At 31.9% G+C, this 25,577-nt stretch overlaps 2 protein-coding genes across 4 annotated transcripts in view; one reads left to right on the top strand and one right to left on the bottom strand.

The window, feature by feature from the left end:
• The window catches only part of LOC124537578, a 39,452-nt gene extending 17,982 nt beyond the window's left edge, over positions 1-21,470 (top strand). The window contains exons 4-5 of the mRNA XM_047114452.1: positions 19,081-19,167; positions 21,369-21,470. Of these exons, the coding sequence (XP_046970408.1) occupies positions 19,081-19,167; positions 21,369-21,470 (189 nt within the window). The remainder of the gene's footprint in view (positions 1-19,080; positions 19,168-21,368) is intronic.
• Positions 1-25,577, bottom strand: part of LOC124537325 (probable beta-hexosaminidase fdl) — a 98,851-nt gene that overhangs the window by 30,879 nt on the left and 42,395 nt on the right. For 2 of the 3 annotated variants that reach the window (XM_047114140.1, XM_047114141.1), the window contains exon 3: positions 16,861-16,919. The gene's annotated coding sequence lies outside the window, so the exon portion shown is untranslated. Of the gene's footprint in view, positions 1-16,860; positions 16,920-19,086; positions 19,141-25,577 lie in introns of those variants that run through there. The other variant, XM_047114142.1, reaches the window with a different exon arrangement.

The raw sequence follows: 25,577 nt of genomic DNA, 5'->3' as shown, positions 1-25,577 counted from the left end.
TAAATACGTAGTGCTGCTTACTGGTACAGCGAGATAAATTGATAGGATAGTGCCTTTCCTTGTTTGTAGTAATTCAATGGAGGAGAATTGTTTAGTGTGTGACGTGTGATGCACCATACATTTAATATACATGTAATTATTTATTTTTAACAGACTCAGCCCTTGTTTTCATGAGAATAGTCATGCTGGGCTAATTTATGTTATCTATTTGAGAACCTATGGAGCTTATTCTACCAGAGTGCTTCAATATGAGTTAGTGGTAACACATGTGGTAAATTTCCACCTAATATATGATATCCCTCGCAATGTTTTTTTCAACCGTTGAACTCAACGTGAAGTTACGTATAAAAATTATAGAAATATACTTAACATTAATTGTACAGAGTATAACTTTTCTATATCACGTAGGATTTGTAGACGTTATTTATGTGTTAAAGTAGGGTGAGTTCTTATTGTCCTGGTTCTGGTATCGCTTAATTTGGCCTTTAGGACTGGGTAGTTAAATGTCATAAAAATCATTGAAGTAATCGTCATGTCAAGTTTAAAGATACGACCAATGATAACACCGTTTATTATTTAACGGTGTTGTCATTGATCGTATGAGTATTTCCGATAGATTAGTAATCTAGAAGTACTTATCTACAGTCTTCAATTCAAGACAAGATTAAACATTTGTTATTTTATTTTAATTATATTTTAATATTCTTATTTTAACAATTTTATTATTAGAGTTTCTTTTACACGACCGTAAAGCGAACTGGCTGAAAACGTCAATTAAGGAAAATCTGTACTCTCCAGACGACATTCGCCTGTCTTTCGTTTTTCTTTCTCTTTCTATTCAATACGGTTTAATTTAAAATTATAAACATTTTCGTGAATCTGACAACAACTCTGCGAAAGTGTAACAAACAAACTGACAAACAAATAAGCATTATCGCATTTTATAAATTATTATTACTATTTTTTAATTAGTTAGGCTTATCAAGACGTATCTGAATAATTCTACAATTGAAATAGTAAGCAATTAGGTATATTAAATGCTTAAATAAACTATTATTATTATTGAATAATTACAATAGAGATCCGTCTGTCAATCCGACACTTAATTCGGTAACCCTAGCTAGGCTAGGTATTCGAATCGAGTCAAGGGTATTGCGAGGAGTGTAGGTAGATATAGTCGAGAGGGAAACCGAGCGTGCATACGTCGAGTGCGTGTTTAAAATGTACCGTGAAAATGTTTGGTCTATGGAGCGAGACTTGGTGCCTGACTTTATACGTTATCTGTATTTATTTTATGAGTGCCTTATACGATTCAATTCTTTACCCTTCGATTACATACATTTCGGATCGAAAGTGGAATTTGATACTTTTCCGCGCAAAATCGATCTGAGCAAAGAGTAACGTCTAGCGATTACTTTTTTTGCTTCGTGAATAATTACTAATGCTCTTCTTTTGTCATTTATAAAACACCAGTTGTCGATTACGACATTGCTCGAGTTGGAAGTTGCACATGCAGAATTTTATATGAAGCAAACTTGAACTGCAAGGAAAGTTCAAGTTTGCTTCATATCAATTTTTATCAAATTCGTAGTAGTACATTTTTGCGAAAGAGCAATAGACGAGAGAGATCAGATACTATGGGAAGAAAATATGTTTTTCTTTAGTCATAAAATATAAATGATAATTGACAGAATGTTAGTTTGCTTTTTACTCTGTTGTCAATAATATTTATGAAATAATAGAATATAATTTTTCAAAAACGAATGTTCTATTATTCTTAATTCAAAAGTTCACAGTTTCTATATTTTTGATTTTTCTACATAATTTTTTTCTTTTTTTCGTATTTACATTTTTGTTTTTAAATAATATTTGGTATTATTTCAATATACGTCAACATATTTATTAAAAGAGTAGTTATTAAATTGTGATAGTCCTGTCTAATTAATCGTTGTATGTTTTTTTTTCAATACAGTGCTTTGCGCCCCTTCAATAGTCTGAAGTGCTTCATTTATTCAGTCTAACGAACACACTGATTTTTGCAGCCAACCATTTGACTCGATATGTGTTCCGTACGCCGATCTCTTGAATAAAATACTCCATGACTAACGACCATTATTAAACTTCTGTGAAAATGAATTTATATATTTTTTATTTATGAAACTATTGTTTAAATTTTTATATTCAGGAAGGCTCTTAGGAGTTCTTTTCTATCAATTTATAAAACTGTCATACACTCATGCTCACTCTGCTTTTATTCATTTAATTTGATTCAACATATATTCTACCGCCAAACAACAATACTTGCAGCAGCACTAGCATGAAGCGGTAGCTTACAGCAGTATTGTTGTGTTCCGGTTGGACGCAACAGACGTAAGCAAAGGTTTGGTGCGTTAGTTATGTCAGAAGTGGTTATAATGTCATACGGCGCTAATGTCTATGGATAATAAAGTGGCTAAATTGTCCGTCCGTCTACCGATGACATAAAAAATTCAGTACCTACTACTCTTATCTGACACTTAAATTACAGAGGTTAATTTTTTATGCGTTTTGTTGGTTTTTTTTAGACTATTATATTCGTTTCCGGCATCCATCATTATATTATTTAGATTTTCCTCAATTTTAAAATTGCAAAAAATTGGTAAATTGCGGCGCACAATTATTATAAAATTTTCGTTCGTAACAATAAATATGCTCATATTGAATTAATTTTTTGGTAGAATAGCGTGAATAGCTAGGCCACATAATATAATAACAAATATCCATCATTTCCATTAACGGATTTTCGTGCGGTTTTCAATTATAGGCAGAATGACTTATAAGGAAGGTTTAAGTATAGCTAATAAATGATACAACATTTATTAAAGTTTTGCGTAAATAAGTTGAAATAGAACTACAATATTGTTAAACATGACAGAAAAAAAAACAAGTTGCCAGGATGTTTTCATGCTTAGGCGATCCCGTGGCGTCCGCCGAAAGACGGAGAGGGTACCGCTGATTTTTTAGTGGGTAACTTACTTAGTGGGTTAACCCGGCGTACTTGGGCGCACTCTGCGTCCAGGGATCCGGGGAGTCCCACACCCCCCAATTTCCATCTGGGGGAAACGAGTAATGCGTTTTTCCAGCGAGAAAGAAAAGGATGTTTTCATTTCAATAATAAATATTTTTATGTCCATCAGCGAGAAGCTTGGACAGGCCGCTAGTTGGTAATAAAAAAAAATACTATCTAAGATAAGCAGGTTGTTGATAGTCTTCTCTGGAATATTAGTTACTGAACAAGTCTATTTGTATCGTCGTTTTTAATGCACTGCTAGAACCGAGCCAGGGGTTAAATCCTTGCGAATATAACGACCGTCGGTGGCCGGAATAAAAATCGCATTTGCGATAATTGGTTTCAGCCGACTACAGCTTATATGCCTCGATAGACAAATAGCGGTAGTCTGAGAGCCTACAATTTGTACCGAGTACAATTTAAAATTATACGCTATTTAGAATCAATTGATCTTTAATAATACATGTGGCTGATTGAAGGGACCTTCACTTATTATTTATAAGGTTCGTATTAAAGGCGTCCATTTTACGCTGGGTTTCAAACAGGTACCACCTAGTTACAAGTTATACATGTAAAGTTTAGTACGACTGCTTTCATTCGGATTTCACTGAAAGGTGAATGAACCCGTTAATACTCTGTACTCGGTTAAATGTATAAATAAATAAATAAATAAATAAATAAATATAAATATGAGACAACATCACATACATTACTCTGATCCATTAATGTAAGTAGCTAAAGCATTTGTGTTATGGAAAATCAGAAGTAACGACGGTACCACACCCAGACCCAAGACAACATAGAAAACTAATGAGAATCTACATTGACTCGGCCGGGAATTGATCCCGGGACCTCGGGGTGGCGTACCCATGAAAACCGGTGTACACACCACTCGACCATGGAGGTCGTCAAATAATAATAATAATAAAAAAAGTTCCTCATGTATATTACGTTTATTAAATCAGGTTGTAATTTGGGTTCGACTTCTTAATACCAGTCTATTATTTATTTACTAATATCAAGTTCTCGTCAAGATTTTAACAGCTTGCACAGATATAATTGGAAAAACAACGAGCTTTTTATCTAATACAGCTAATTAAGGCATACGTACTGTACATATCTGTCCTAGTGAAACTGTCAAAAGAATTACCCTTTTATTCGATTTTATTTTCTGACAAATAGTATTAGCAGGATACAAACAGCGTTTCATTTAATACATACAACTTCCATTCAAATGATTTCGGTCGAAGTGAATTTATAATTAATGATTATAATTTATATATTTCAATGGTATCAAATACGAGTATATTGTCGCTTTGTCGTAATGTATTTTAACTTAATACTTCTATTCATTCTTGCGAAAATGAAAGGAGCCTTAAGGGACAGACAGGTGGTCACCCTCGGCTACGAGTGATCTTATAAGGGTTCATTTTCTCCTTCAAATATACGGAACTCTAAAGTTGACATAAAAAGAGAAACAGTTAATAAATATATTATACTTTTTTTAATGTTATTTTAAAATACGGTTGCAAAACTGGCCAGTAATTTTAAGAGGTAGCTTGTAAAGTAAATGGTTATATACGATTTTCTATTAAGTTCATTATCATAATTCGCGACGCATTAAGATAACATTGTTATCGTGTGTATGGTATCTGTATGTTTAACCTGATAATGTTAAGCTCTCGTTGACAGCTAATATTTAGGCGACATGATCTGATACTACGAAATTGATAGAGAGCGAGCATTTTTAATGACAATATTTAACAATAGCCGAAATGGCCCAGTGGTTAGAGCGCGTGCATCTTAACTGATGATTTCGGGTTCAAACCCAGGCAAGCACCACCATATATGTATGTGCTTAATTTGTGTTTATAGTGTCGTGCTCGGCGGTGAATTAAAACATCGTGATTAATTTCATCGAAATTCTGCCACATGTGCATTCCACCAACCCGCATTGGTACAGCGTGGTGGAATATGTTCCAAGCCTTTTCCTTAATGGGAGAGGAGGCCTTAGCCTTAGTGGGAGGTTTCCAGGCTGTTACTTTACTTTTTAACAATGACATGTGACATCATTTAAATATCAACAGGATGTTTTTATTTATTAATTTAATGTTGTTCGATTTTTAAAATCCTTATGCATTCGAGTATTTATTTTTTAAATTGAAGTATAAATATTAGCAACAGTCAGTAAATGTTCTGCCACAAAATGTGCTAGAACAATCAAAAATAGGTGGTATTTTATTTGTACTTGTTTGTATATAGAACCACTCGTTAAATTTGAAAAACTATTTCATACTTTACTTTTGATTTAATACTTTAAAAATAGGCTTATGAAAAGTTGTAAAATAGGTTTTATAAAATAGACCGTCTGCCTCAGATGGGAATATGTGCTATTTGGTGTTAAGTGGTCCGTGGTCACCATCGCTCACAGACATTGGCGCCGTACAAAATGTTACAAGTAAATTATTACCAATGTGCTACCAACCTTGGGAAATAAAACATTACCGATTATATAGGACTTTAGAGGCACTTTAGAGATGCATTACGCTGTGGTCCACGAGGGTGAAGCTGAACGCGAGGGAAATCGCGTGGAACAGCTAGTACTAAATAATCTAAATACACATTTTCGAGACTACAATTTCCTTGTTTGTCTATTAAAACCTCGATCTCTTTAGTAATTGTTCCCTGGAGGAAAACCTCTTTGTTTTTGTAACACGCAAAGCCGGCTTTCTTTCTTAAAATACTCAACAGTTAATGGTATTCGTTGGACCGATCACGTAAAGCCTTTTAATGGCAACACTTTTAAAAGGAATGTTAGCACACATTAAAAAAGCAATTAAAATTAATTTATTCATTTCTTACGTTTTTTTCTTCTTTCACCTTGCTTTGTTTATTTGCATGTTTAAAAGTAGGAACAGTTGAGTAAATGAATCACATTTTGAAATAAATTATAGATATACTAACCTCACAAATAACTGCCTCCCTACTATTGGTATTGTAAGTGTTGTAACCTATTTTTAATGCTATCAATGCGCTTACCAGTCGAAAATAGATACTGCCTTCAAATAAATCTCAAATGGCTTTAGGATGCGTCCGATAAACCTTGTATAGAACGTCAAGTTATGATGCCTATTTGGAAAAAAAAAAACGTTATGTATTATGTATGGACGCCCCTTGTATACAGGTTGTCCCTGACACAACGAACTTTGAAAGATTGAGTGACGGTAAAAGAAATCGTTTTTTTTTTTGCAGGCACTTTCTCTATGGACGAAGGTTTCTTAGAATACGTTTCTAAAAAATAAATAAAAAAAAGCTATGACATTTTGTACTGTGCCAGTATCTTTTATACATTGTTCCGTCTGGAAAATAATAAAGTTTACGACTAATAATAAATTGATATCTCAAACCATTATCAATTTCGTGTTGAACTAACTTATTTCTATTAACTAATACCAAATACGGCTTAGATTGGTCTGAGTTGGCTAACTAAATCTAAACATGCTAATACCGGCTAAGAAGTATCTAAGTTACTCGCTACAAACACAAGACAGTGTACTCCAAGTTCGTTAGTCGCTGTTCGTTAAGGCTCAAATAGTATTATTTGGAAGTTCGATTTCCAATCGATGTTATTTTAATACAATCATATATTTTTTTATTGTTATTACTTAAATCGATATTACTTTCATTCGATTATGGATATTCTGTAATTTATCAAGTAACGTACTAATGGGAGGTCTAGTCAACAACTTAAAGGTCCTTTAGCGTGGTAGCGTGGTATACCTTCGATTGGATTATGGAGAATAAAATCCGAAATCAGTTTATCCAGAGAAAAACCGGAATTTAACTAACATGACTTTGTATTTTTTAAATGTTAAAAAAGAGTAACTACTGATTTTCATGCCGGTTCTTCTCGGTAGAATCTACTTTCCGAACCGGTGGTAGCTTCACTTAATTGTAAAATGACGATTCAAAAGTTTATTTTGATTTGATTTGATTTGATTGCTTACACGATATCGAAGGACTGATGGCCGTTGGAGCAGACAAGTCCTAGTGTTGACTTGTCTAGTTAGGGTCCTAAGCACTTACTGTCACTTAAAAGGGGACGGGCCCCGGGCATGGAAATTTTGGTGCAATTAGTGAGGGGCCTATTTTTTATGTTATAGGAGCAAACGAGCAGGAAGCTCACTTGATGGAAAGTGATTACCTCCAAATTGACTGCCAAGTTCATTGTTATTGGCTAATGATGATGATCATTAAACTGTTTATTGTTCAGAACTAATTGTTCTGAAAAATATTTTTACCATCTTCACTCCTGTGACTTATTCTAGTACATATGAAAAGTATCATGTTATAGCCGGGCTATAAAAATATATGCATATCACACACATCCATCATTCGGACAACAGTTAACTAACACACTTTCGATTTGGTATAGGTTTGTACAGGACCGTTTGTTTGGGTAATACCAAGCCCTTCCACCAGTTAATCTCCCACCGAATCAATACTTTGCACGGGAGTGTTCTGGTTTCTATCGGATAGATACTACCCCTAGATATTTAAATAATAATAATAAATCTTTATTGTTTTTTGTTTTTATTTATTAACATAAGAATAACATTAAATGCTTAAATATATACAAATATGAATTAAAACAAGTTGCTGTATAAATCTTGACCGCGTGGAATGGTGGCAAGAATGCTAGCAGCATTTCCCTGTTGAATCACAATTCCGATGCTCTGGGCAAAAAACGAACCAGCCCTCCTGTCACCAGTGGAGGCAATGAAGCGAGGTGTTATACTTTTGATGAAGCTTTTTGCACCAGTACTCCGGGCCAAGCGTTTCGATAGCAAATGGAACAAAAAAGTAATTTTATTGAGATAGTTTGATGTACAAACGTTCAATAATATCCTGGCACCAATGATGTTCTAGTAAACAGATACATATGTCATTAACGTGCAAAAAGTGAAGACTAGAAAACGTCCTAATTGGGACGTTTGCCTTTTGTCGTTTTCATCATTATTATGCCAGTAATACGTTATAATAAATCATAATTATGTAGTAATACGTTTTGCGTAATTAAAACATCTAGTTATCCCTTTTACTTATTGTTTTTATCAAGTTATCCTTTTTATTTGTAACGAAATGTATAATAAACGTTCCCCGGCGCGGCACACTTTTTTCTGTTGTTTAGTATGGGTATAACATATCTGTTTATTAGAATATCATTGCCTGGCACCTTAAAAAAGGAAGAAAAAACCGTATCTTACGGGCCAATACAACGTCACTTATGTCTGTACCTGTGCATGCTTAGATCTTTACTTAATTACGCAACGGATTTTGATGAGGTTTTTTTAAATAGGTGAAGGGATCCGAGAGGAAGTCTCTTGTATATAATAATACATGGATAATATAGAAAAGAAACACTGATAATTTAAAAAGTTTGTAATGTGATTTCGTAAATAAATATATTCTGTAGTATATTTGGTATAAATAATATAAAACAAAAGTTAGAAGAAGTGGAGTTAGACGTTATAGCTTCTTATCATTGATTATTTCTTAATGCCTTTTGCAGCTCTTCACTCGTTCATCCTAATTTTAATAAAAATAAAACCAAACATCGATCATAAAAAATAATCTCTACACCATTTCTAAATTAATATATGAAAATGCCTCCCTAACATTCTGGAAAATTACGAAATATAACGCTAATTAGTAAATTAGCTATACTCATTATATAACAAGGGAAAGGTCGGTGTTATTGATTCCATTATAATTTCACACAGGTCTGAGATTTCCCAGATCAACAATAATATTACGATTTGTTACGGTCCAGCGGGGATTCTGAAGTGTTTCTGATAATATTAGAAGAAATATTTTCGCGTTATTTATTCACAGCAGAACTGTAATGGGGCTGTGTTATTACATACTTGTTACATTTTTGAAAATCGAACATTTATATAATTCAATCTCGTTATTGACAAGTCAAATGAGCATCTATATGCATCGTTGAATCGAGTTTATTGTGATTTATTTATTTATTAAGTGCCATCATCAGTTATTAAACTTACACGTGCAATAATACAATTAATCTAGTCTATATAAGTAATATAGAAGTGTGCCGATAATTTTATTTAAATAAAATATGATTTTATTGTTATACTAGATATACATACACTCGTATGTACATGCTATGCTAAATCAATTTATTCAAGTAAACTTTAAAATGAAGGGTTTTTGAATCGTCCTTATCTTAAACAAAATGCTTACGGTATATATTTTTTGTAATTATTATTGTTATTATTTAATTTTGAATGCAACTGGTGTAGTTTCTAGATTTATACCTTTTATCTGGTATACGGAACACATAACCGAGTACGACAAAGACTAAAAAGTTTAACAAACATTTATCTCGTTTAGTCCAACGCGCAGCGCTCCTAGCGGATAATTTATGAAATGGTATTTATACAAAGAAATATTTCATTTACACAAATAGTGATAGTGTAAAATAAAACAACTTACATAAAATTAGATTATATTATTACTTAACCAATCGAATTATATAATAATTATCCCTTTTACAGCCAATAACAGAAATTTTTTTAGTCCTAGCCCCCCGTTCAAAATCAACCGCCATTTTTTATTCGTACCAGGCGGTACCAGCTCGCCACACCACGCCACGAGAGCAAATGACGGGAGTGTCACAATACGGTGTCGATAAACGAATCAATAATCATACCAATAAATGTTATTTTAATTTAAAAAAAACGTATTTCAAAATCAAAAGGGTAGTAAATCTTATTTCAATTAAAATTATATAAATATATTTAAAAAATCGTTAAAAATTCGTGTTAAAAATTTTATTCAAGTAATATTTGGCTATATGACGAATTAATTAAATTTCAAGCGTGTGAATTCAGCTATATGGTTTTGTTAGGACTTAGCAATCAGATCTCGATCTTACTGACAGTCCTTATACAGCTAAGATTATAAGTGCGAGCCAGTGTTATTGCAAGGACTAGTGATATTAAATAATATAATTGGATTTTCATTAATATAATATATACATTCTACGTGAATTGATAAACATGCACCATCATCCCTGGCTGTTAGCCACCTTGACATTATTATCATCATTAACATAGTATAAAACAAAGTCGCTTACCGCTGTCTGCTTACCTATGTACATGCCTATACTTAGATCTTTAAAATTACGCAACGGATTTTGATTCGGTTTTCTTGATAGATAGAGTGATTCGAGAGAACGGTTTTTGTTTACAACACACGGACTGTATAGTAAAGTAACAATGATAATTTTAGATGTTTCTAATGATGTCGTAAATAAACAAATTTTGTAGAATATTTAGTAACAGTATAACACCCATGTATATAATATATTATTATTAGTATTTTCATTATATTGTGCAATTGTATTCATATTTCACGGTAATTATTATATTGTAACTGCACGCTTTCTTATCAATAACATTGTGTAACTTTACTGATTGTTTTAAAGCATAACCGTAGTATTAGTAACAAAGAGTCGGCAGGTAACAATAAACTGTTCGTCTTATGTAAATGTAAGACTTGACACTGAAACCCATGTGGTATATAAGGTTTAAGTAAACAAGCAGCCTTACCGAAGTTCATTAACCTAGTTAATATTGTTATATTTATGTTATTGATAACTAGAGAAAATAATCTCATCCACTTTTCAAACCCTTAAGGAATAATATCTGCGATAAAAAGGAATGCTTAAAGTATTTAGCGGTTTAATTGTGACTTAAGGTAACACTGTTCCTTTCGTATTTATATTAGTAGGTATTTTTAATCGATCTACACTACGTTAGAGTTATACCTACGTTTCACGTGAATGGTATTTGATCTCAACATACGAAGCCGAGGTACTGAACGGAAATTTAAAATCAATAAAGAAGTTATAGCGTTCGTAGTTATTATTGTAATTGTTATAAGTTGCTATTGATAGGTATTGTAATAATTTTGGTTAGGTTAGACAATATGGCGGCCGTGCTTCAAAGAGGATATAAAATCTCCTTCCGTTCCACCAATCTATCTGAGTGATAATATCTCCAGTTCTCTGATTGGCTGCTGACGTGTCAAAAATTCGGTCAGAAGTTTATCCATCGCTATCACTGTATAATACGTGAATGTGGCCCAAATGTCAGGGTCGTTCATGATAAGCGTGAGGTTATAATAATAATTATAATACTTTAAACTCCGGTAATACCGCTAAATATTGAATAATACGATAAAAATACTCATTTATTTATGTACTTTTAGAGATTAAATTAAATTGATATTAACCTACTTGATAAAGTAATACTACAAATAACATTTTTTTCTGGATTACGGAACGCTTCTTGGTAATATATTTGTTCTAATTGGATTACTGAGCGACTAAAAAATTAAGATATAGATCGTTTGTTACTGTTTAAAACATATACATATATGGTTATTGTGATTAAAGATATCATATCATGTACGTGACATTTCGGAAATCACTAAATGTATTTTGTATAAAGCTTAGGATTTAAATTAGATAAAAATTTAGGCCGATATTTTTCTTTTTATCTGCGATGACACAATAAGGTAACATGTACTACATTATTCTCCTCAAACTATCAAAATATGCAAGTTACGTTTTAAACGGATAAGTATTTGCATGAATCTGGAAAAATATAAACTTAATGTTAATAAGTCATATCAGTTAATTAAAAACATAGGTTAATGTGCACCGTTATTTTCCTAAGTTTGTTTTTTTAAATATAACCTTTTCTAAGGTCATTATCGTCATTATATAAGATAAAAAATCTCCAATTGAATTCTGGAATTTTTATCACGGATTTTAAAACAGCATAATGAAACAGCACTACTCTTCGGGAAATTTAAGTTCACCGTAATTCGCTTGCATTTATCCCATTTGAGATCGGAGCATCTATTCGTCTTCTCAGTTACCCCCAGCACGTGTCATAATTCACACAGTCTTTCTAATTTTCCTCGTCCCTTATAGGCCACATTTACAAAAAAAAATTTCTCTATTTATTTATTACCCAATGAAATGCAAATAAAAACTATTTGGTACGCGTGAAGGTTCGCGAATGAAGTACCTGTCAAAAAGGTCATTGAACTATAGTGAGACATTTACAAGTTATAATTTAATGTAAGTCAGTTTTCAGTGTTCCAAGTTTAAATAGTCCCAAAAACAAATATTTGTTTATTTATACATCTTGGTTTACACTATAAATGAGCTGATTGGATGAAAATGAAGAGGTACTTACAGCGCTGTCAATGAAAACACTTTTTATTAAATCGTATCACGAAAAGTGTTTCCCATATAGAATTCTATATGTAGTAGAGATGGCAGCGAGTTGATCAATATATTGTCTTCCACGCACACATATGTATGTAGCTACAATTATATTTTTCTATTTATATCATAAATCTTGACCGCGTGGAATGGTGGCAAGAATGCTAGCAGCATTATTTTAACATTTTTTTCTGGATTACGGAACGCTTCTTGGTAATATATTTGTTCTAATTGGATTACTGAGCGACTAAAAAATTAAGATATAGATCGTTTGTTACTGTTTAAAACATATATATGGTTATTGTGATTAAAGATATCATATCATGTACGTGACATTTCGGAAATCACTAAATGTATTTTGTATAAAGCTTAGGATTTAAATTAGATAATAAGTTGGGCCGATTTATCTTGCCACCATTCCACGCGGTCAAGATTTATACAGTAACTAGTTTTAGTTCATATTTGTATATATATATTTAAGCATTTAATGTTGTTAAACCTAACCTATTAAATAAAAGGATTATTTTATTTATAGCATGATTGTTTTATAATTACAGCCGCACGTTGTTCAAACTATAAAAGTATTTGAATGTGAGTGTTATTAAAAAATATATATTTTTAATACAATCAGTGATAGCGTTTCTAAATTTATTGCTCAGTGTATGTACCCCAATTATATATTTAGTGCTTGAAATAAGTATTAATTTTAATAGTACTAGGGCAGCAGAAAAACTAAGGAGGCGTACTTACAGCAATTTTTCCGGCAACTATTGTGACGGTAAATTAATCAACGCAATGAAATTAAAAAGAGAAAAGTTTTGTTATAAAACACCAATCACATTACGTGCAACGGATTCAAAGAGAATGATTATAAAGCAATTGTTAACTTTTGAAAAATGTAGTGCACTCGACTCAAGATATATTTCACTTTTGCAATAAAAAAACTTGCCTTACAAAGTACAGACTGGATTCTCTTTTCCTTTGAGCTTGTGTATTGCTTGTTAAATTTGATCCTCTTAGTTCTAGATTGATTTTACCTTCGAGCTAAAAAGTGGGAGTCGTATTAGCAGAGAACATCTAGAATTGTATAATTTACTAACCGTCCGCAATTTTATATATCAAAAATTTTGTATGGGTCCGCCATACAACATTTTTTAACTACTATTTACTTATTAAAGATAAATTGCCCAAATTCCTTTCTTTGGTTGTTCACGCTATAAATTGAATGAATTAACCGATTTTCCAAATGCTCTTATAAATGGTCAGCTTTTTAGAATTAGAAATTTAGTCAGTCAGATCCACCTTAAATAGTCAACAAGCACGGCTGCATTGTCACTTTACAATAACATAACCAACATCTTTTCGGAATGTCAGCTCTATGGAAGACATAGCACGTAGTTCAGTCATTATTATTTTATACGGATTATAAGTATATATGTGTATTGATTATTTATAACTAGCTACCCGCCTGGCTTAATATCGGGTATAGTAAGGGTCTAAATGGAACTTTTAGATTGAAAAACAAACATAAAAGAAAGAAAAGAAATTTGCGTAGTAAAAGATCTAAGCGTTCAGACATCGGGAACTGGATTTTATTTCTATGTAGTGATTTAATTATAATCCAGTTACATCGAATGGGGTTTAATTTATATTATTATTATTTTGTTATATGTTGTAAAAATAAAATTCAAAATCATCCAATAATAAATATATATAATAATAAATATATATATATAAAATAATATAATAATCCACTTTCGGTTGTCTGGAAGAGATGGCTAATTAGCCATATGTCGGCCCGTTGTAAAATACATTAAATATATTTTGTGTTTTATGTATTTTTAGTGCTAAGTTAAGGTAAAGTATATGTATATTATTTTTGTGTACAATAAATTTTATTAACATTAACGTCTTAATGTTGATATAATCGTTCACTTCCATTAAAAACCAAACCCAGTAACATAGTATTGATGTTTGTCGATAAACTGATGATTGGGGCCGGGGAGGTTATATACTGAAATAGAAAGTTAAAAAAAATACTTAATTTATAGATTGACATTTAATAATAATAATAGATATTGATAACATCGATCGTTGCCTTAATAAGCCAACGTGTACGTCATCATTGCTTTTCGATATTTCAAGAAATTAGATGTTGTATTGAATAAACATTCAAACTGAAATAGGTTTATAAGTAATAATATTTTAGTTGATACATTTGAAGCGTTATATTATTTATAGGAAATTTTCTAAGTAGAGTTTAAAAAAGGTTTTTCTTTTTTATAGCAAAGTTGAATAAGCGATTGATGAGTTCTAAAATCGCTTATTACTGACAGTCGATACCGATAATTTTAATAAAATTAGACGTCTTTCATAGCAAGGGTATACTGGAGTAGATTTTTGTTTCCTACGAAAGTAGAATACATACATATGTAAATTATATTGAAAATTATCTTATGCATTACAAATCTTAAGTGATAAGGTTATTGTTATGATAAATACGATGTTTTTTTTTTAATATAAAATAAACTTGTACTTGTAATATGTAGTTTTAAAATATGTGTACTTAATAAATTATTGACCAACAATTGATTCATATGTAATCGTTCACATTACAAAAAATAAATGTGAACATATTTTTTATGGAATAGGTCGGCAGATGAGCATATGGGCCACCTGATGGTAAATGGTTACAATCATCCATAGACAATGACACTGTAAGAAAAAAAAAACATTCCTTACATCGTCAATGCGCCACCGACCTTGGGAACTAAGATACTATTTCCCTTGTGCCTGTAGTTACACTGGCATACTGACTCTGCATACCGGAACACAACAATACTACGTATTGTTGTGTAGCCGTAGAATATCTGTTGAGTGGGTGGTACCTACCCAGGCGGGCTTGCACAAAGCCCTACCAACAAGTAAATAGAAATATATCCTTTTTTCTCCTCCAAAGATACCTTAACACACATTAAGTTCATTTACAACAACAGGACTTCTATCCATAATTTAAAATTACTGGGTTCCTGATTTTCCTATATTTTTATCAATGACCAAACTTCTTCGAAACAACATTCGAAGTCTTGAATTCAATGTATTTGTTACGTTTGCAGTTGCACTTGGACCTAGGACTAATAGATACATAATAATAAAAATATAAATGCAAATATTTATGAACCAGCTCTCCGGTCACGAATCTCAAATCCTCCATTGGGCACCAGTTGGTTCATACATTGGAAAGAGGTCTGGTTCATTTTTCCCAGAGGCTTGAAAGTATGACCAACAATTTACACTGTGACGATTCTATCTATTTTTGTATATGTGTCATAGTTGTAAATACTTGTGTATTGTAAATAATGAGTACAACGGAATAGGTGTAATTTATTTCACTTCAATAGAGCAGCTATCAACACCAATGGCGTTAGACAATAAGCCGTAAATGTAAATAATAAATAGCGTATCTGTATCGCATCGACAGAATGTAAACACAAGATGCACGCTATGATAGCTGGCTCTAATTACGGTGGAGAAGTCATTTACCGTGTCGTGTCTGGAATACCTAAAAAACACGACATCGATCTACCGTACCATAAATTTTGTACATTTTTTTTATTTCAAAGAAAATTAATTTGTTCGTATTTATTTCAAAGCTCTTTAAAATAATAATTTAATAAAATGACAATTAAAAAATTGCGTACGCAATATTTGTCATCATTATCATTTTGAGGAGAAAGTTTGAAACATATACCACGCTATTCCAATGCGGGTTGGTGGATAAATATGCGGTCGAATTTCGTTGAAATTAGTCACATGCAGGTTTCCTAACGATGTTTTCTTTCACGAGCACGAGATGAAATATAAACACAAATTAAGTCCATAAAAATTCAGTGATACTAGCCTGGGTTTGAACTCGCAATCATCGGCTAGATGCGCGCGTTCTAACCACTGGACAATCTTGGCTGATACTAAAATTTATAATTATATCACAAGGAAATACAAAGATTGTTATTTATCTGTGAAGTATTTTATTGCGCACATAAAAAATCGATTCAATCAACTCAAATTGTTTCTACGAACGTTATTTATTTATACGATAAAAATATAATGGCAAGAAGGCATACAATAAATAATTCTAACATAGTAAAGTTTTTTTATTTGGAATTATAATATGTAAGCATTTAACTAAATAAATATGTGTTTGACAATTATCTAATTGTCATTCTTTATTTTTTTTTTATCTTGAAATGTTTAAAGTATCATAGTCACAGTTTTTTTTTTTTTTTTATAAAAGGAGTATTTATTCAAATACAGATATTAGATGAATCAGTTCAACTATGCGAAGCAAACACGTTCGTGATGCGCGCGTATTCATTAACTTCGCGTCTTTGTAGTAATTATTTTGCTTCGTTGCACAGATGTGCTGATTATATATAGATAATCCCGCGTTAGACTCTTTATCAATACTTGTTTTAATGTTACTCACCATTACAGAATGATAAGTCACGATTGTTTTCCGTTTCGAGATTTTAAACATACGATCATCTGAAACAAAAAGAGAAAAAATATATTTAAAAAGAAAAAAAAATAGTTTTATAATTCGTGACTGAGAAAATACCGTAAATAACAAATTTAATAATCTTCGTGTATGGATATAATTTATAGTAGCTGTTGTTATCATACTGATACTAATAATGCTAATATTATAAATGGGAAAGTAAATCTATCTCTTCACGCTTAAATCGCTGAACCGGTTTACGTAAATTTTGTTATGAAGTTTTTTGAGATACAAGGATAGGTATTATCTAATTAAGTATCTTAAATACACTGCCCATTTAATATAGATTAATATGGCTCTTTACAGCATGTAATTTAAATGAATATTTTCAAAGATATTACAGGTTTAAAATACAGGGACAGAGCAGTTTGTATTGTCTAATGACAAAAAAACTGTAAACGTTTCAAGACATTCTGTAGTATATTTAGTGTCAGTTTTGCACCCGCGCGGAGCCGGGGCGGTCGCTAGTATATTATAGGTAAAGAGGTGATTTTGTTTGTTTGTTTTTCTCGATTCACAAGTAATCCGATCTGTGTGGAACTTTCTTATAATTTAATTTACAGTTACAAGACGGCCATGAGTTAAACAGTATGTTATTTTGTTTCAAATTAGAGAAAATTGTTGGTCCAGGCGTTTTAGAAGAAAACAAGCAATATATCTCGAGCTAAGTTAGTTAGCTATTAAATTAACAGCCATTTATAATAATATTTTTTAGTAAATGCGGTGTTCAATCATCGGCCCGTATGACATATAGTCGATACATCTTCCGTTTATAGAACGAGGTTGAGGTTAATTTGCATTACTCTCTCCTGAAATTAGAAATTGACACACTAATAATGAGCTGAAACTTAAGTTTATAAATATGTAATCAAATAATTTCGTTCTTTTAACCTAATTTAAATATTTGGGAATAGCTTGGGAATTGAATTAGTTGGCTGTGACATTTGAAATTTATATGAGAGATTTATTTATAGGTATCCACATATCACACAGTCTCAACTTGAGCTTATCACAAGGTAGGTATATAGTTATTACGGAATTAATGAATTTATTCATTTTTAAAGCTTTATGTTGATACATATTGACAGTTTCATTTTGATTTTTATATGAGCCACCTGATGGTAAGTGGACATCACCACCCATTGACAATGGTAAGAAATATATACCATTCCTTACAACCGAGCCGGGCTTGCACAAAGCCCTACCACCAATTAAAAGAAATATATTAATAGCCTAAGGGGTTAGACTCGAACCTGTGACTTTTTACTTTACTTTGATAGACCATTGTGCTAATGACAAATAATGCAAAATGTGTGAAAAAGGAATGACTTATGACGGCGAATACATAGATATATATCGCTGATTAAAAACCTTAAATATTTTCTCATTTACCCGTGTGAAACCGGGTTATAATTACACCTGTCATAGTATTTTTGTAGAGTTCTGATGAAATCCACAAATAATTATCTCAAACATCAGACACGATGTTAAAGATTACAAATTAGTGTCATCGCAGGTCGTTCTATATTCGTTCGTATAAATATTCACATATTCACTCTCTTCACCGATTACAGACCAAATCACAATTCAGGCATTTGAAACAGCCTTACAAAACCGAGAGTTCGATTTTGGGTGGGTAAGGGTTACAAAAAAGGCTTGTAAGGATTGCTTAGAATTATAAGATTTTAAATGAACATTGTCATTTTTATTATTACAGTTATTTAATATACCATGTCATCAGTCTTGTGAAAAAGACATTCGTAGATAATGTCAAACTATCCCGTATTAAAGCTGTAATTACATAGAATTGTCGACTGTTTGACGGCGCACCATAGACGTGCGCCGTCAAACACAAGATCTAAGTGTATCTATCTCTTATCTTATCATTTGTCTATTTAAACTGGAATACAGGAAAACTATTAGCGCCTTTCTTTTATTGTTTAACTAGTGAGAATGTGGAGCGATTTCTAATTTATCATCGTTATATGCTTGCTAACTATGCTAATTTGAATAATTACTAGAAAACGCTTGATTTAATAAAAAAAGAAAGAAAAATTTACCGATTTAGATTTGGGCGAATGTTACTGTGAAGTCATTTTCTTTCCTTATTCATTTAATGTTAACTAAGTAGCAATATTTATTTTGCAGCAATACCTCGACGAAATGCCCGGACCCCCGCCGGCGTACGAGACGGTCGTTGAGGGACCATCGGTGCTTAAAGAAGACTTTCTACAGGTATATCTCTTAAAATATTAACGTTGAGATTAAATTGAAGACAAATGAACAATAAAAAATGTATTACTGTTGTTTTAAACAGCGATCAATTAAAAGATTGTAATGCTCCAAACTAGATATATCTGTTTAAGATATCCATATATTTTTATATATAGCTGCAAAATCTGACTGTTAGTGGTCACCACATACAATAATGCTTGCAGACATTAGAGGTGTATGTAATATTAAACATTCATCGCCATGCACCACCAACAATGGAAGCTAAGATGATATGTCCCTGATTTTATAGTTATTGTCACTCACCATTTAAATCAGCACATAATACTAAACTATGGTTATTTTTTCACTAGAAGAAGAACGTTTTTTCATGCTGTACCCTTTGTTATAACTCGCCACTAGTAGAACTTATACACCTTTCAATCGATTGCGGTCAAAGCTGATATATTATTTACACGAACAATATGCATCCGGTTTTGTTACTTATTGTATAGTGTATAAGTTACCCAAGCACAGAAGTATTTTACTAATTCCAATTTTAATTTTTTTTTTTCTTTTTTTGTATTTGTGTAGTTTTTATAACAATTAGTATATAAACCGTAATAACTAAGCCAAGAAACGTGTACCACAATGAATTAGTAGTAATATAGTGTAATAGCTAATACCGTTGCATTATGTATAAATCTAGTAGGTGTAAACTGTTCCAAAACAGTAATATATTAACTGTTAAATTACTGTTTATATTTATATAACTTTTTAGCTTAGGATAATCTGACTTTTCGTCACGGTAGCTTGCGAAAGCGATCTCGTTACGCCCGCCAAAAACACTGGTATAGTACGATACAAGTTAGTAGCATCGGCAAATTGAATAAAGCCGATTTACACAACCAACAGAAATAGCTTCCTATCGCGCCACTCGTCACTATATTCGTCGCTATAGATTCTCGCGTCAGTTCAACCCAAGAAAGTAAGTGCATGTAAATCGACGTGTCAAATTGACGAGTATATTATGTAATAAGATATTACAAGTTATTACGTTTGTGTTAATATCATATTCACATAAGAAACAAATATTGCTAATATGAGATAGCGTTTTTAATTCAGATGTGACCGGTCTTACGAATTGTACCGATGCTACATCCAAGTTGTGTCGTACTATAACTATTTGTAAGTGGATGTTCCGGTGAACTTGGTAGCGTTAGCCGACCTGGATATTGGTGAATCCCACTTGGGGAAAGAAAGCGTAACTCTTTTTTCGAGCGACCAAAAAAAGTTAATCAGACTGAAAAGTTAAGTAAGTTAGTAAGTGCAGCCGCTAAGAACATTTAGTATATTTATAATTAAAATTAAATTGGACCGTTATCATGAATTGTATAATACACAGTTCTAGGTCAGTTTATATCGCTGGAGTTATTATAATGTAACGGTGCCCATAATTGCCCGGTTCTTAAAATCATACAATTATTTTTAGCTGTTGTGAACTTAAACAGTTAATTTTTTGACTAGGTAAATTCTAGTTTTTTTTAAATTTAGACTGAGAGGAGACACATCTTTTAGAGTCTAATTTCAATTATAATTTCCAACATTTTAATGAGCGTTTGTGTGCTAAAGGATATTAGATACAAAACTAATGACTTTTTACTTCTTTCTTGATTCACCTTGGGAACGATATGATTGCCTCCAGGCTGTTTTATATAACGAATAATCTTTGGTGATAGGGCTTTGTGCAAGCCCGTCTGGGTAGGTACCACCCACTCATCAGTTATTCTACCGCCAAATAACAGTACTCACTATTGTTGTGTTCCGGTCTGAAGGGTGAGTGAACCAGTGTAACTACAGGCACAAGGGACATAACATCTTAGTTTCCAAGGTTGGTGCCACATTGACAGTGTAAGGAATAGTTCATATTTCTTACAGCGTCATTGTCTATGGGTGATGGTGACCACTTACCATCAGGTGGCCCATATGCTCGTCCAATACCATAAAAAAAGAATAATCTATCGTTATTGTATGAAAACGATATCTGTAAAATATGTCATGAAAAAAATCCGTAATGATTCTTCCAGTAGTCCGAGACGTATATTTTTGAACCGGTAGTAGATTTGTGACATTAAGTTTGAGTTAAAAAGTATAATAGATATATAGATAGATAAGATCTTGTAACTAAATAAGATAACGTTTATTAATCTTATCTTTTTGTGCAGGAAGTATTATCGGAGCCGTGTTCAAAATGCAAGCCGACGAAAGGAGACAGTGGTCTACCATCATACGAGGCGGCAGTTCTACTACGTGATACTAAATTATAATCAATACTTGCCTCACACATTATCGTCCCAGAACACCAACGCTACTTATGACCAAAATAATATTAGGTGATTAATATATAATTATCAATTGAGTCATGCTTGTGATCATTTATGCGATAAATAAATATAATTAAAAAAACATAATCATATTACTATAAATCAGACTTATTTCATTACTTTCCTGTAAATCGGAATTAATATTTTAAGCAATAATTTCGAACATTTGGAACACGTTATTTCATTAATTCATCTATACGTATGTATTTTTGGATTTTCGCGATTTAAATTTTTTTATGAATCTTCTGAGTATATATAAACATACGTAGATATGTAGAAATCAATAAATATGCAAGCAATTAATTCGTTTTAACTGCTTCGTCTTCACGAAACAATCCCTCCGTTTCACTTACTACCTTTTGCTTTTGCAGTGCGCTGCGCATTTCCCCATCCAACAGTGATTTGTTTATTGTTATTTAATTCAAGTTACCCTTATTAAATACGTTTGATTTCTAGTATTTCTGTTTTGCGGTTTTGTATGAGAAGTGCTCTCACACGGAACGCTTGACATCATTAAAAGTATTTTTATTTGATATTACAATAGTCCGTAGCGGTATGAAATTTGGCTTCATTGTTGGAATAGTTTGAAGATGGGACTTTTTCGGAAGTTTTCATAATGACATTTGTATTTTCTATTCATCCATCGCTATACATCTACGGTTATGTTGTGATTCCTCGTAACGTGTTTTGATATGCTTAAAATATATTTCTACGCGTGTTAAGTAGTTTGTTGAAATTCTCTTTGATTATTATTATTACAATTGTATGTCACATTGAAATATTTCAATTATTAATTAAATGTTAGATTGTGCTCGGTTTATAAAAATGCTTATTATTTTAAATAATCAAGTCATAATAGATAATCGCTTAAATATATATGTATAACTAAAAACAACACTAAAATCAATACAAGACTTGTATTCCTTTAACTACAAATATTAACATATGAGCAATACGTTTCGATATAATACGGATAGTCAATTGATTCTAGTATACGTAATCTTTTATTGATGTACAAATATATAGCTAGCTAGACACTGTCGAAGCGTGCCAATTGCACAATCGCGTTTTGTTGTCAATTGACATCCCGTATTAATGACCTAACCGACATATATGCACATGTTCATTGAATCGAATTGTGATGAGCGTGAATTACCTGGTCAACTCAGAGTGCAACGCAAATGCAAAAGTTTTATTCCTTATTTGAAAATCTATACATATGTTTCTAAATAATAAATTTTGTTCTGGTATTGTACACTATAATAATGTATTATTAATCTCATTATCCGCTAATTCATAATACCTATTACTCATTAACATAATGTATCTCACTATGAGCCTTTTATATACAACCACCATATATAATTTGTAGGTAGTCATTAGTACCTATATAGGTAATCCGTATATTTAATAATATAAGGGACACAAAGAAGATGAAACATATCAAATATAAAAAACATTGTTTTAATTTTTTTTATATTTATAACAAATTTACTTTAAAAATTGACAATAAAAATTTATATGTAATCTGTATTCAGTGACAGATTAAAAATATTGTTTTGTTTATTTTATATCGATTCGTTTTTTTCTTAATTATTTTACGAAATAAATGTCAATTGTAAAGCTTTTTCAGTTTATTTATTATCTGTAAAATTTGCTTCCAAAATTACTGACAAGAAACCGTTCTGCCTGTAACATTACATTCTCGTGTCTGGCGTAGAGGAAATTCCACAAACGTGAACAGCGACAGCGATTTACGCTTGGCTTGTCAAGGAAGGAAAGAATTAAGATATATATATTTAAAAAAAAAAAACTGAAGGATTTTTATTCTGTATTTTCAGCTACAATATTTATAGAATATATGTGTAATAAAACTATTTTGTTAACACCTCTTTTTTTAATTTATTACAGACTAATGTAAGCGAGCAAGTAATAGTAAGTTACATTACTCTGGAATGTAATTATATATACAGTACACTGTACACACGATTTTTATGAGTGATTACTATAATTCTTAGAATGTATTACTTTGATCAATGACGACATAACCCCATGAATATATTGAAATGGGTCGATACCAAATAATAATATAAAACTACTATTATTAGTAACTCTACGGTAGTTTAAAATGTATTATTTTAAGCGGTTTTTATATTTGATGAGTGGCCTTTGTAATATTGTTCAGATGTCTTATGACTAGGATAAGATCACATGTAGCATAACTTATGTTAATATGTAGAGAAAGGCGTAATTTGTATTATGGGACTTGTAATTTTGTTGCTTAATGTGTTATAGATTTAAATATTTTTAGAAATGACAATTGTATTACAATCATTGTTACAGCAAATGTATGTCTGGTAGTAGCGATACTGTTGTACACAATCTTTAAACTTTATAAAGATAGCAATAAAACATTGCTGTCTCGTTCTAATATATAAAGTTTAAAAGGATAGCAATAGTTTACTTGTGTCGGATTTATTTATAGATTGTGTGTAACAGAATGTACATTATTGAGAACCCAGATCGGAATGGTTGCGTTTCGACTAAATATTCAACCTTATTATATTTAACCATCCCGAGCTTTCCTCAAGTGTATGAAATTCACTCATATATTACTTACTAATAGCCAAAGGGTAGTTTCCCACGATCTATAAAGCTACTGGCTATTGCTGGATTTTGACGGGTCAAGAAGATTACCAATCCCACGGCACGTAAGCCCGTGAAATCACAGGCCGTGGGAAACTTATTTAAAGGTTTACCCGTCTTATGATGTCAAATAAGGATTAAATAGTGTGACCAGACATGGACTGTGATGACTCATATTTTAACTGTGACCATTCACCGATGTGGGTTCACGTATATAATATATTATATGCTTATGTAATAATTAGGGAATGATCGCACAGCCTACAATTTATAAGGATATTATACACGTGAAATAATTAAAAATGTATTGAAAAATATTTGTGTTTTTTTTTAGTAGAACCACTTTCTTCTAATCTACTTTATAAAAAGTGACAACCTCCGTATTCGAGTGGTGTGTACACCGGTTTTCATGGGTACGCCACTCCGAGGCTCCAGATTCTATTCCGGCCGAGTCGATGTAGATTACCATTAGTTTTCTATGTTTTCTTGGGTCTGGGTGTTTGTGGTACCTTCGTTACTTCTGATTTTCCAAAACACAAGTGCTTCAGCTACTTGTGTTTTGGAAAATCACGGACAGACAGTGATGTTGTCACATATTTATTTATTTATTTGAAAAGGCAATACCTTTCGCAGTATATTTTTATTTTCATTTGGATTTACCAGATTTGAATTGAGTTTCCGTCGCACTTATTAATATCGATTCGAGTTTATTTTAAAATTTGTTGAACAGACAAGGTAGAATCGACGAGTACTCTTAAAGCGTTCTCCTTTGAAGAAATATAGCCGATATCTCTACGATATTTGTTCTGCTGAAGAGGGGTGTTCGCACAATCTGTACCCTAGTCAATTTAAAGTTATCTCAAGAAATATATTCAAATAAATGAAAACATTGAACGTTCCCTCTTATCAAATAGAAAAATATCAACGATTGTGTGAGATTGATACGCATTACATTAATACAATGATAAAATGTTTACGCCTTTTATTTGGGTCCAGTACGAGTGACTTCTGTGGGCACTGGGATAAGAGAATCTCAGAAAATCGGTGGTGATTTTACTGTACTTATGCTGAATTTAAACAAAATACACTATTCCAACCATAACGAAAAAAAGTCAAATAAAAACAACAAAAGCAAACAAATATTTGATAACTAATTGATGCGATATCATTGACATTTTATTGTAGTCTATTGAATTCTATGCCCTTCCTTAGGGTCAACTGTATTTCATACCGATGTCATAGTATTTGGTTAAGCGGTTTTGTCCGGGAAAGCGTAAAAGACAAATAGAAGACAGGGGTATTTTAACATTAATAATATTATAAATCGTAAACCTTGGAATGAAGTGATCGCCTCCAGGTCATTTCTTACATTGGAAATCGTGAACAATTATAAACTTTACTTTG

The sequence above is a fragment of the Vanessa cardui genome, chromosome 18 (assembly GCF_905220365.1).
Source record: "Vanessa cardui chromosome 18, ilVanCard2.1, whole genome shotgun sequence".
Classification (NCBI taxonomy): Eukaryota; Metazoa; Arthropoda; class Insecta; order Lepidoptera; family Nymphalidae; genus Vanessa; species Vanessa cardui.
The sequence above is the reverse complement of the archived record's forward strand: the minus strand, read 5'-3'. Positions and strand labels throughout refer to the sequence as shown.